General features: G+C 41.8%; 1 protein-coding gene across 1 annotated transcript in view; it reads right to left on the reverse strand.

Annotated features, from left to right (window-relative positions):
• Abcb1 (ATP binding cassette subfamily B member 1) overlaps nucleotides 1–14,026 on the reverse strand; it is an 82,758-nt gene that overhangs the window by 22,804 nt on the left and 45,928 nt on the right. Inside the window, exons 16-18 of the mRNA XM_077796691.1 lie at nucleotides 13,133–13,240; nucleotides 11,477–11,554; nucleotides 726–809 (exon numbers count right to left, since the gene is read on the reverse strand). Of these exons, the coding sequence (XP_077652817.1) occupies nucleotides 726–809; nucleotides 11,477–11,554; nucleotides 13,133–13,240 (270 nt within the window). The remainder of the gene's footprint in view (nucleotides 1–725; nucleotides 810–11,476; nucleotides 11,555–13,132; nucleotides 13,241–14,026) is intronic.

Here is a 14,026-nt window from a genome sequence, read left to right on the forward strand (position 1 = left end):
TTCCAAATATAATTTATTCTTCCAAAAATATCTATTAGATAGGATAATTGCTAAGATAGTACTGCCTTACAGGAAGAATAAAGGATAAAGACTATAACACCCAAGGTTGGGGGAGACACAACAGAGATCACATTTTTTTTTTCAAATTCTACATCAGCTTATAGATTTTTGCCATAAAAATTTATAGAAAAAATTTTGTCACTTCTGCTAAAAATCAAAACCTGATGGTTCAGCAGTTTGAAGTTATTCCTTCCACCTTGCTTTAATTTTTTCAAGTGCTTTTCATTTTATTCAACCTATTTTTAAAACATATTTTGTTGCTCATTTTAAGAACTGTAATGTCCCTAAAATTTCCAGTAGCAACTATACACATAATTTTTTCAGTAGCAACTACAATTTTCTGTTAATTGAGCACTAAAACAGACTGGTCCTGAATGATACAGTGAAAATACTTCTTTTCTAAATAACCATTCTTCTACATATATCTTGTTAAGAGTATGAATATAACAGCAATAACAAAAGATAGCTTACAAGTTATCTAGACACTAAACAGCATTTAATGTTTAAATAGTTAACATTTTTGTTCTAAAACATTTATTTGTGGATTTGTGTCTATTTAACATTTCCTTCACAATGATGATAATAATTAACATTAAAATAAGAAAACCAATTTCATGCTGAGGTTCAAATGACCACTTATGACAAAACCAAAAGGAGTCACATACCCCTTTCACTTGAGCAGCATCATTGGCAAGCCTGGTTGTCAATGCTCCAGTGGTGTTTTTAGGGTCATCAAACCAGCTCACATCCTGTGGCACAGAAGAGATTTCATCATAATCACATCAAAGTCCTGTTTTGTGAGACTCTTGGCTCCAAGAGGAAAGTGATAAGGTCAATTTTGTTGATCAATTATATCCCCTCTGACATTCAATAGACAAGAAAGGGATTTATATACTAATACATAAAAGAATCATTTCATTCATCAGAAAAAGTCTGAATGCCTGCTTGGTCCCAATCACAATTTGAAGTATTGGACAAAACAGTGAGCACTAACAACAAAATTGCTGCTCTCCTAAAGCTCAAGTTCTGGAGCTAGAGGGTGCAAATACATTTATGCCATCTCAGGAGGTAATACACGCTGTGAAGAAAAACGGAGGTGGGTAAGGACAAAGAAATAAGGGAAGGTGCTATTTTAGAAACTGGTGTAGAAACAGAGAAGGCCTTTCTAAGGTGAGATTGGAGCATAGAACTAAGTGTAAGAAGGGATGAGCATATCCAAGAAGAAGGAACTGGCACATGCAAAGGATCTGAGGTGCAACTACACTTGACCTGTCCAAATACTAGCAACAAAGCTTTAAAGGGTGCTTGTAACCTAAGAAGTCACTTGTTAATCTGAAAAAGCTGCCTCTTCCTCTGGACAGAGTTCTGCCTGTTCCTCTGGACAGAGAGATGGCTTCCTCCCATCTTCTCTTCCTACACACACACACACACAGTGAGCACTGTGTGGGGAGCAGACTGAGTGCTGGTCAAGGGTTAAGGTGTAGGAGATGAGGCCTGAGAGTGGGGAGGGGACATCATGTATGGCCTTTTAGGCAACTACAAAATTCCATACTTCATCCAGAGAGGAATGGTCACTTTCAGCAGGTTTTAGGAAGAGAGAGATGGTTTGACTTAGTTTTTAGAAAAATGGCTCTGGAAAAGTGATAGAGTGCCAGGGATCCCAGCAGCCTGCAGCAGGGCCCGGAGAGCCAGGCCAACTGATTCGCGTGGCCTGCCCTGCGGCTACAGAAGGCGTGGCGCCTCAGTGAAGCCATTAATTGGCAAGCAGGGAGGTTAGGGAAGGCCATTAGGTGGAATCCCACCAGCCAAGCCCACACGGACCCTTGGGCCGAGCACGGGTTCTCAGAAGGGGAAGGAAGCGGTACAGTCCCATCCCCCACAGCGGACACTCCGCCGAGCCAGTCAGCGGCCACCATCCGGGAAAGCTGAAGGATACACCGCCACTCTCCTTCAGAGTGCCACATCAAAACAGGTCGGTGTCATTCAGCTCACCCCCCAGACAGCGGGAATTCGCATAAAATCTCTCCTAGGCTTGCCGGGAGAGGGAGTATCAAGCTGAGCCTCCATACAGGCTAGGGGGAAACCAGAGACACCTGACCTCCAACCCCTCCTCCCAGTAGCAGCCAAAAGGAAACCTGGCTAGCCAGCGCTGGGGGAGGGGCAAGCAGAAAAAATCAAAGTGATAGAGTGCCAGGGATCCCAGCAGCCTGCAGCAGGGCCCGGAGAGCCAGGCCAACTGATTCGCGTGGCCTGCCCTGCGGCTACAGAAGACGTGGCGCCTCAGTGAAGCCATTAATTGGCAAGCAGGGAGGTTAGGGAAGGCCATTAGGTGGAATCCCACCAGCCAAGCCCACACGGACCCTTGGGCCGAGCACGGGTTCTCAGAAGGGGAAGGAAGCGGTACAGTCCCATCCCCCACAGCGGACACTCCACCGAGGCAGTCAGCGGCCACCATCCGGGAAAGCTGAAGGATACACCGCCACTCTCCTTCAGAGTGCGACATCAAAACAGGTCGGTGTCATTCAGCTCACCCCCCAGACAGCGGGAATTCACATAAAATCTCTCCTAGGCTTGCCGGGAGAGGGAGTATCAAGCTGAGCCTCCATACAGGCTAGGGGGAAACCAGAGACACCTGACCTCCAACCCCTCCTCCCAGTAGCAGCCAAAAGGAAACCTGGCTAGCCAGCGCTGGGGGAGGGGCAAGCAGAAAAAATCAAAGTGATAGAGTGCCAGGGATCCCAGCAGCCTGCAGCAGGGCCCGGAGAGCCAGGCCAACTGATTCGCGTGGCCTGCCCTGCGGCTACAGAAGGCGTGGCGCCTCAGTGAAGCCATTAATTGGCAAGCAGGGAGGTTAGAGAAGGCCATTAGGTGGAATCCCACCAGCCAAGCCCACACGGACCCTTGGGCCGAGCACGGGTTCTCAGAAGGGGAAGGAAGCGGTACAGTCCCATCCCCCACAGCGGACACTCCGCCGAGCCAGTCAGCGGCCGCCATCCGGGAAAGCTGAAGGATACAACGCCACTCTCCTTCAGAGTGCGACATCAAAACAGGTCGTTGTCATTCAGCTCACCCCCCAGACAGCGGGAATTCGCATAAAATCTCTCCTAGGCTTGCCGGGAGAGGGAGTATCAAGCTGAGCCTCCATACAGGCTAGGGGGAAACCAGAGACACCTGACCTCCAACCCCTCCTCCCAGTAGCAGCCAAAAGGAAACCTGGCTAGCCAGCGCTGGGGGAGGGGCAAGCAGAAAAAATCAAAGTGATAGAGTGCCAGGGATCCCAGCAGCCTGCAGCAGGGCCCGGAGAGCCAGGCCAACTGATTCGCGTGGCCTGCCCTGCGGCTACAGAAGGCGTGGCGCCTCAGTGAAGCCATTAATTGGCAAGCAGGGAGGTTAGGGAAGGCCATTAGGTGGAATCCCACCAGCCAAGCCCACACGGACCCTTGGGCCGAGCACGGGTTCTCAGAAGGGGAAGAAAGCGGTACAGTCCCATCCCCCACAGCGGACACTCCACCGAGGCAGTCAGCGGCCACCATCCGGGAAAGCTGAAGGATACACCGCCACTCTCCTTCAGAGTGCAACATCAAAACAGCGGACACTCCATCCAGGCAGTCAGTGGCCACCATCCGGGAAAGCTGAAGAATACACCACCACTCTCCAACAGCTTGTAACATCAAAACAGCCAGCAGCAGGACCCCGGAGATCCAGGCCAACTGATTCGCGCGGCCTGCCCCGCAGCTACAGAAGGCGTGGCGCCTCAGAGAAGCCATTAATTAGCAAGCAGGGAGGTTAGGGACTGCCATTAGGTGGAATCCCGCCAGCCAATCCCACCGCCCACGCCCGGAAGAGGCCCAGCGATCTGCCAGCATTGTAGTCACGACACCCCAATTGGAATAGGGACAGAGCAGAGCCGCCTTCCACTCCCGGAACAGGCCCAGAGAGCCGCCAGCGTGATAGACACGTCACCCCAATTGGAGTAGGGGCACAGCCGCCGCCCGCACCTGCAAGGGAGACTTTTCAAGTATACAAGAGCAACATAAATAAATAGGGGGTAAATTTCAAAACACAACAGTTGCACCAAGCAGAAAGAAACGCGGGCAGTATGAAAAGACAAGGAAAGAAAGGACCACAAGCAATGCAGGTCAACTCAACTTTAGAAGAGGTAATAGCTGCAACAGATGGAATATCAGATAAAGAGTTCAGGATATATATGGTTCAGATGATCTGGAGTCTCAAGGAAGACATGAGACAGCAAAATCAGACAATGAAAGATCACATTGACAAACAAATCCAGGAAGTCAAAGATCAATTTCACAGGGAGATAGAGGTAATAAAAAACAAACAAATTGAAATTCTAGAAATGCAGGAAACAATAAACCAACTTAAAAACTCAATTGAGAATACTACCAGCAGAGTAGATCACTTAGAAGAGAGAACATCAGACAATGAAGACAAAGTATTTCAACTGGAAAAGAACATAGACAGCTCAGCAAGTCTGCTAAGAAACCATGAGCAGAACATCCAAGAATTATGGGACAATATCAAAAGACCAAATTTAAGAGTCATTGGGATACAGGAAGGCACAGAGCTCCATTCCAAAGGAATAAACAGTCTATTCAGTGAAATAATACGAGAAAACTTCCCAGAATTGAAGATTGAGACAGAATCCCAAATCCTAGAAGCCTACAGGACGCCGAATGTGCAAAATCATAAGAGATCCACACCTAGACACATTATAATGAAGATGTCCAACATACAGAATAAGGAGAGAATTTTAAAAGCTGCAAGAGAAAGAAAGCAGATTACATTTAGGGGTAAACCAATCAGGATAACAGCTGATCTCTCAACACAGACTCTGAAAGCTAGAAGATCCTGGAATAACATATTTCAAACACTGAAAGACAATGGGCTCCAACCAAGAATCGTGTATCCGGCGAAATTAAGCTTCAGGTTAGAAGATGAAATTAAAACCTTCCACAATAAACAAAAGTTAAAAGAATTCGCAGCTAGAAAACCATCTCTTCAAAAAATCCTTGGCAAAACATTACAGGAAGAGGAAATGGAAAACAACATTGAAAACCAACAATGGGAGGTAGGACAGTAAAGGGGGGAAAGGAGTCATAGAGGATAACAAATCAGGTTTAGTAACATCAATAAACAAATATGGATAGAAGAACAAACCATATCTCAATAATAACCCTAAATGTTAATGGCTTAAACTCACCAATTAAGAGACACAGGCTAGTAGAATGGATCAAAAAACAAGACCCAACAATATGCTGTCTACAGGAGACGCATTTGATAGGAAAAGATATACATAGACTGAAGGTGAAAGGTTGGGAAAAATCATATCACTCATATGGACCGCGGAAACAAGCAGGAGTGTCCATACTCATATCTAATAAAATAGATTTCAAGCCAAAGCTAATCAAAAGGGATATAGAAGGACACTTCATACTGCTCAAGGGAACCATACACCAACAAGACATAACAATCATAAATATATATGCCCCAAATAATGGTGCAGCTGTATTCATCAAGCAAACTCTTCTCAAGTTCAAGAGTCTAATAGACCAACATACAATAATCATGGGAGACTTCAACACACCTCTCTCACCACTGGACAGATCTTCCAAACAAAAGTTAAATAAGGAAACTATAGAACTCAATAACACAATTCACAACCTAGACTTAATTGACATATATAGACTATACCACCCAACATCAAGTAGCTACACTTTTTTCTCAGCAGCACATGGAACCTTCTCAAAAATAGACCATATACTATGTCACAGGGCAACTCTTAGACAATACAAAGGGGTAGAGATAATACCATGCATCTTATCTGATCATAATGGAATGAAACTGAAAATCAATGATAAAAGAAGAAAGGAAAAAGCAAGCATCACCTGGAGAATGAACAATAGGTTGCTGAGTGATCAATGGGTTTTAGAAGACATCAAGGAGGAAATTAAAAAATTCCTAGAGTTAAATGAAAACACAGACACAACATATCGGAATCTATGGGACACATTGAAAGCAGTTCTAAGAGGAAAATTCATTGCTTGGAGTTCATTCCTCAAAAAAAGAAAAAACCAACAAATAAATGATCTCATACTTCATCTCAAAATCCTAGAAAAAGAAGAGCAAAACAACAGCAAAAGAAGTAGAAGGCAAGAAATAATTAAAATCAGAGCTGAAATTAATGAAATTGAAACAAAAGAAACAATTGAAAAAATTGACAAAACTAAAAGCTGGTTCTTTGAAAAAATAAATAAAATTGACAGACCCTTAGCCATGCTAACGAAGAGAAGAAGAGAGAGAACCCAAATTACTAGCATACGGGATGAAAAAGGCAATATCACAACAGACACTTCAGAAATACAGAAGATAATCAGAAATTACTTTGAATCCTTATACTCCAATAAAATAGAAGATAGTGAAGGCATAGATAAATTCCTTGAGTCCTATGATCTGCCCAGATTGAGCCAGGAGGATATAGACAACCTAAACAGACCAATAACAATAGAGGAAATAGAAGAAACCATCAAAAGACTACCAACTAAGAAAAGCCCAGGACCGGATGGGTATACAGCAGAGTTTTACAAAACCTTTAAAGAGGAACTAACACCAATACTTTTCAAGCTATTTCAGGAAATAGAAAAAGAGGGAGAACTTCCAAATTCATTCTACGACGCCAATATCACCCTGATTCCGAAACCAGACAAAGACACATCAAAGAAGGAAAACTACAGACCAATATCTCTAATGAACCTTGACGCAAAAATCCTCAATAAAATTCTGGCGAATCGGATTCAAATACATATCAAAAAAATTATACATCATGATCAAGTAGGATTCATCCCTGGGATGCAAGGCTGGTTTAATATACGGAAATCAATAAATGTTATTCACCACATCAATAGACTTAAAAATAAGAACCATATGATCATCTCAATAGATGCAGAAAAAGCATTCGACAAAGTACAGCATCCCTTTATGTTCAAAACGCTAGAAAAATTAGGGATAACAGGATCATACCTCAACATTGTAAAAGCAATCTATGATAAGCCACAGGCCAGCATCATTCTGAATGGAGAAAAATTGAAGGCATTCCCTCTAAGATCTGGTACAAGACAGGGATGCCCTCTCTCACCACTTCTGTTCAACATAGTCCTCGAAACACTGGCCAGAGCAATTAGACAGTCAAAAGAAATTAAAGGCATAAAAATAGGAAAAGAAGAACTTAAATTATCACTATTTGCAGATGATATGATTCTATACCTAGCAGACCCAAAAGGGTCTACAAAGAAGCTATTAGAGCTAATAAATGAATTCAGCAAAGTGGCAGGATATAAGATCAACACGCATAAATCAAAGGCATTCCTGTATATGAGCGACAAATCCTCTGAAACGGAAATGAGGACAACTACTCCATTCACAATATCCCCCCAAAAAATAAAATACTTGGGAATCAACCTAACAAAAGAGGTGAAAGATTTATACAATGAAAATTACAGAACCCTAAAGAAAGACATAGAAGAAGACCTTAGAAGATGGAAAAACATACCCTGCTCATGGATAGGCAGAACTAACATCATCAAAATGGCGATATTACCAAAAGTTCTCTATAAGTTCAATGCAATGCCAATCAAAATCCCAACAGCATATCTTGTAGAAATAGATAAAAGAATCATGAAATTCATATGGAATAATAAAAGACCCAGAATAGCAAAAACAATACTAAGCAGGAAGTGTGAATCAGGCGGTATAGCGATACCAGACTTCAAGCTATACTACAGAGCAATAGTAACAAAAACAGCATGGTACTGGTACCAAAACAGGCGGGTGGACCAATGGTACAGAATAGAGGACACAGTAACCAATCCACAAAACTACAACTATCTTATTTTTGATAAAGGGGCTAAAAGCATGCAATGGAGGAAGGATAGCATCTTCAACAAATGGTGCTGGGAAAACTGGAAATCCATTTGCACCAAAATGAATCTGAATCCCTATCTCTCGCCGTGCACAAAAGTTAACTCAAAATGGATCAAGGAGCTTGATATTAAATCAGAGACACGGCATCTGATAGAAGAAAAAGTTGGTTATGATCTACACGCTGTGGGATCGGGCTCCAAATTCCTCAATAGGACACCCATAGCGCTAGAGTTAACAAATAGAATCAACAAATGGGACTTACTCAAACTAAAAAGTTTTTTCTCAGCAAAAGAAACAATAAGAGAGATAAACAGGGAGCCTACATCCTGGGAACAAATCTTTACTCCACACACTTCAGATAGAGCCCTAATAACCAGAATATACAAAGAACTCAAAAAATTAGACAATAAGATAACAAATAACCCAATCAATAAATGGGCCAAGGACCTGAACAGACACTTCTCAGAGGAGGACATACAATCAATCAACAAGTACATGAAAAAATGCTCACCATCGCTAGCAGTCAGAGAAATGCAAATCAAAACTACCCTAAGATACCATCTCACTCCAGTAAGACTGGCAGCCATTAGGAAGTCAAACAACAATAAGTGCTGGAGAGGATGCGGGGAAAAGGGCACTCTTGTTCATTGCTGGTGGGACTGCAAATTGGTGCAGCCAATTTGGAAAGCAGTATGGAGATTTCTCGGAAAGCTGGGAATGGAACCACCATTTGACCCAGCTATTCCCCTTCTCGGTCTATTCCCTAAAGCCCTAACAAGAGCATGCTACAGGGACACTGCTACATCGATGTTCATAGCAGCTCAATTCACGATAGCAAGACTGTGGAACCAGCCTAGATGCCCTTCAATAGATGAATGGATAAAAAAAATGTGGCATTTATACACTATGGAGTATTACTCTGCATTAAAAAATGACAAAATTATAGAATTTGGAGGGAAATGGATGGCATTAGAGCAGATTATGCTAAGTGAAGCTAGTCAATCTTTAAAAAACAAATACCAAATGACTCCTTTGATATAAGGGGTGTAAACAAGGACAGGGTAGGGACGAAGAGCTTGAGAAGAATATTTACAGTAAACAGGGATGAGAGGTGGGAGGGAAAGGGAGTGAGAAGGGAAATTGCATGGAAATGGAAGGCGATCCTCAGGGTTATACAAAATGTCATATAAGAGGTAAGGAGGGGTAAGTCAAGAGAATACAAATGGAAGACATGATTTACAGTAGAAGGGGTAGAGAGAGAAAAGGGGAGGGGAGGGGAGGGGAGGGGAGGGGGGATAGTAGACAATAGGACAGACAGCAGAATACATCAGACACTAGAAAGGCAATATGTCAATCAATGGAAGGGTAACTGATGTGATACAGCAATTTGTATACGGGGTAAAAGCGGGAGTTCATAATCCACTTGAATCAAACCGTGTAATATGATGTATTAAGAACTATGTAATGTTATGAACGACCAATAAAAAAAAAAAAAAAAAAAAAAAAAAAAAAGAAAAATGGCTCTGGCTGTTGTGAGGTGAACCTACTGGATTGGGATACAGAGAGAGGCAATGAGACCAGCTAGGAAGCTATTGCAATAGTAAACACAGAAAGAGGAGTCACCATGGTTTTTACCCCTGATCAACTGGTAGAAGGGTGCCATCACTCATGGACATGGGCAAAGAGTAGGTAAGGGGTAAGCCTATAAAGGTTGAGCTGGGGGCAGTGAGGAAGGAGGATGGCAAGTTCAAAGCCCATCTCAGGAACTTAGTGAGGCCCTGAGCAACTTAGTGATACCCCTTTCTCAAAATAAAAAATTTAAAAAATGAGCTGGGAAGTTGCTCAGTGGTTAAGTACCCCTGTGTTCAATCCCTGGTACTTAAAAAAAAAAAAAAGAGTTCATGTCTAAAATATTAACATTGGAAACATTTATTAGACCTCCAAATAGAGAAGTTGAACATGCAGTTAGATAACTGTAGTTCAGGGTGAAATAAATAAACAGGGTTAAAACAAATCAACAAAACAAATGTGACATTCAGTATCAAATGGAATTTTCTTTGTAAACCACTTAAAAAATGAGTTTAAAGAACTTATGTCCACCATAAATAACTATGGTTACTGAAGTGGTGATCTGCATTAAAATAGTAATTATCATTTTTATCTAAAATGTTCAAGAAAAGATGGAGTGTTATAATTCATTACAGCAAATATCAATCTGCCTTTTAGTGTTCTTAAGTATTCAAGTTTCTCCCCATGGTAATGTAACTTCCTTGAAGACAGGAACCATTCAAATTGAATGACTTAGAATACTTGGTATGATGTCTTATAAGCACAAGGCTCTAATGGGTTTGTTCTTCTTAATTCATGGAGAAGGCATTATACAAACCCTCAGCTCAGCTCTCAAAGTATTATGGACCTGGGACTGGGCCTGGAGGCTGATGGGGTAATGAGACATTTGGCCCTGGACCAAGACCAGCCTAAGTGAAATCTATGTTATAACTATGGTTTTACTAGAGGGTCCAAAGATAGAGTTCCCCACCATATAGTGCTCTCTAATTAATCAGACTCAGTCCTGGATCTGTCCATCAGTAGCTAGAAACTTTCAAAAATATGTCTTTTTAGGTGGTGATAGGAAGAGTGGGAAAGGACTACAAAATCAAAGACAGGTGGAAACCTGTGTGTCCTCTAGAAATCCTAGCACAGCCCACAGATGCTTCTCAACCAGGGTTCAAGTAGCCCTGGCGTGTCTGGAGCAGGTTTCTAGAGCATCATTTTATTCAATGGCAAGTGATTAATGATTTTAAAAAGGAACGTTTTAAGGTACATATAAAAATTTCCTGATTATTAAATAAACTTATTCCTTTCAACCAGGCTGCTATAGGTTACATTCCTAAAATCCTTTATTTCCCTTTCTAAGGAACACATTCAGAGTGTCTGTTGCAAGGGTCTTGAAGGTGTGAGAAAAGAAAGGCAGTCCATTGAGTCCTTACTAGATGGCAATGCTGCAGTTTGAAGTGCTGTATCAGTCTAGCCACAGCAAAGGAACTGGCAGTAAGGAATGGGCCATGTGGATGAATTTGGATTTGTTGAAAGGATGGGGAAAAAGGGCAGGAAAAAAACATGACAGAGTATCCTAGGTTTCCCAAGAGAAAGAAGGAAAGAAAGGGAGGAAAGGAATGGGGGCATTGAAGGTCACTTCCACTGACACTGCCTACAACTACTCAGACAAAAAGCTGGAGGTGAAAATACTCAGGAAACGACATCTGTCTCAACTGCAGTTCCTTGTACCCACCTATATACATCCAAAAGACACTAGGGCCTCTAATTGACCTAGGGGATGGTTTAAAGACACCTCTGAGAGGAGACTGAAGGATGACCTACACAGGAGCATTCTGAGCAGCCTGGCTGAGCTCCCATTCCTGAGTTCCCAAGTACAAAAGAGGAGTCCCACATGCCAGCTCACCCCTTAACAACATACCTGTCTCAGCATGGACCTGAAAACCATGTATCGGAGTCTCTTGGTGAGGATCTCTCCAGCTTTGCCAAATGTGAAGCCCTGTGAAGAATAAGAACATGCCACTCATTTATATAAGTGATTGTTATTTACTAAGGCCTCACCCAGGCCTGCACACTTGGGCACACGAACTCTCATAGTCACCAAGAGGCAACATTACCCCTGTGCTACATACAGATAGAACACTGAGGCTTAGACAGTTAAAGTATTTATTTGCCCAGGTGCTTGTGGCACATGCTTATAATCCCAGTGGCTCAGGAGGCTGAGGCAGGAGGATTGTGAGTTCAAAGCCAGCCTCAGCAACTTAGCAAGGCTCTAAGCAACTCAGTGAGACCCTGTTGCTAAATCAAATATGAGGATCAAATATGAGGATGTGGCTCAGTGGTTAAGTGCCCCTGGTTTAATCCCCAATATACTACTACTAATAATAATAATAATAAATTTCTCATTTTGCTAAGGACTCAAAATTGGGTACTAGTGCAACTGGTACTCAAACCTAGCATAGCCAAGAACAGTGGCACACACCTGTAATCCCAGCAGCTCGGGAGGCTGAGACAGAAGGATCGCGAGTTCAAAGCCAGCCTTAGCAACAGTGAGGCACTAAGCAATTCAGTGAAACTTATCTCTAAATTTAAAAAATACAAAATAGGAGGATAGGGATGTGGTTCAGTGGTCAAGTGCCCCTGGAGTTCAATCCCTGGTACCAAAAAAAAAAAAAAAAAAAAAAACAACCTATGTCTAACACCAAAACCCATATTGCCTTAGCATACTAAACTTGTAGAGCCACTTGATGCCTTTAAAAATTTCATTTCTGCCAAATGATTCACAAGTTGTAAAATCTGACTCTAGGGTCTGAGGCTGTAGCTCAGTGGCAGAGCACTTTGCTTAGCATGTGTGAAGCATTGGGTTCAATCCTTAACACTAATAAAAATAAACAAATAGAGGCATTCTGTCGACCTATAACTACAAAATTTTTTTAAAATATGACTCTACAAATATTTCCTACAGTTTTTATTTGAGGATTGACATTCTTTTTTTAATATTTATTTTTTAGTTGTAGTTGGACACAATACCTTTATTTGTTTTTAGGTGGTGCTAAGGATCAAACCCAGGGCCTTGCGCTTGCTAGGCGAGTGTGCTACCACTGAGCCACAGTGCCAGCCCCTTGAGGATTGACATTCTTTCATAGTTAAAGAGTCCTTTTTCCTTTAAAAAAAGTTGATTGATAAATTCTTCAAAACAGTGTAGCTTGTTTAGGAAGTTCTTATTTGTTGTTGACTTTTAGAATACTGGAAGACATTTCTTTGGGTATTTAAATTCACTGGCAATACTTATATTCAAACTTATATCTAGAGTCTCACCAAAGCCCATTTTTGAGTTCTCACCTTTCATTTCCAATCATGATATTAGATCAAACACTGTATCCCTCTAATTACGCCAATATTGGCAGCTGAGGGAGGAATCAGAAGGGAGGGGAAGGAAATCCAGAGAGCCACAGGATGAAAACCAATATAGCTGTTAGTAGCCAAGTTAACAGAGGAGCAATGCTACTAAAAGGAAAATTACACAGATGGCCATAAATTCCCTCAAAATGAATAAAGTAAAAGTGTAGACACTTACCTGAAGGAAAAATGTTACAAAAGAAACGATTCCTAGGATTAGAAACAACAGCGAAAATATGTTACTGTTCTGTCGTTGTATTTCAGGATCATTATTTTTTGTAAATACCTATGAGAAGATATTTAAAGGACTATTAGTTTAATCACTGAAAAAATCATGCCAGGTCTGCCCCACTCCCCATCTGGCATTATTCTGGGGGTCAGGAAAGCCTTTGCATTCTGGGAATCAGGGTTGCCTCTTTTATCTAATATTGACCTTAAAGGTATCTGCCTTCTTCCCTCCTTAATAACCAAGAAGAGGTCTGTCACTCATCAACTGATCCAACATTTTGTCTGCTCAGGTTTCCTCTTGGAGTAATAAGTGTCATTGGGCTATGTAAAGTAGCAATGCAAATACTCTTTCTTCCTTGGTGAGAAACTATATCGTATGGCAATTTGTTGTTTTGCTATGTGAACATTTTGAACTATTCTGAGGTATCTGGAAGGAAACTGTTGATGTGCTTTTGGTGCACCAGAGAGAGATGCTCATGCATTTGGCCTTTCAGAAAGGAAGGAGGCTGCTGTTAGCATTCTTTGTCATATGGCCAGTTAGATAGTCACTAGAGAGCTGCAGTCAGGTGACTGAGAACCATACATGGAAACTTTTACAGAAATGGTTAGAAGGGCAAATAGAACATCTTGGGCTCAAAGAAAACAGAATATCAACCACAGGGAAAGAAAACACACCTCTCCCTTCACAAGGTCAAAATCATTCTGTGAGAGTCACATTCCTAACCCAGCCCAGATAACTTTATCCTTTGTGAAACAGGAGGAGATAGAAGAGATTAAATCATTTTTTCTTGCCTAGTCATTTCAATAGAAATAAACAACTGACAATCACTGAATTCTGACTTTG

This window comes from Urocitellus parryii, chromosome 3 (assembly GCF_045843805.1).
Source record: "Urocitellus parryii isolate mUroPar1 chromosome 3, mUroPar1.hap1, whole genome shotgun sequence".
In the NCBI taxonomy this organism is placed as follows: Eukaryota; Metazoa; Chordata; class Mammalia; order Rodentia; family Sciuridae; genus Urocitellus; species Urocitellus parryii.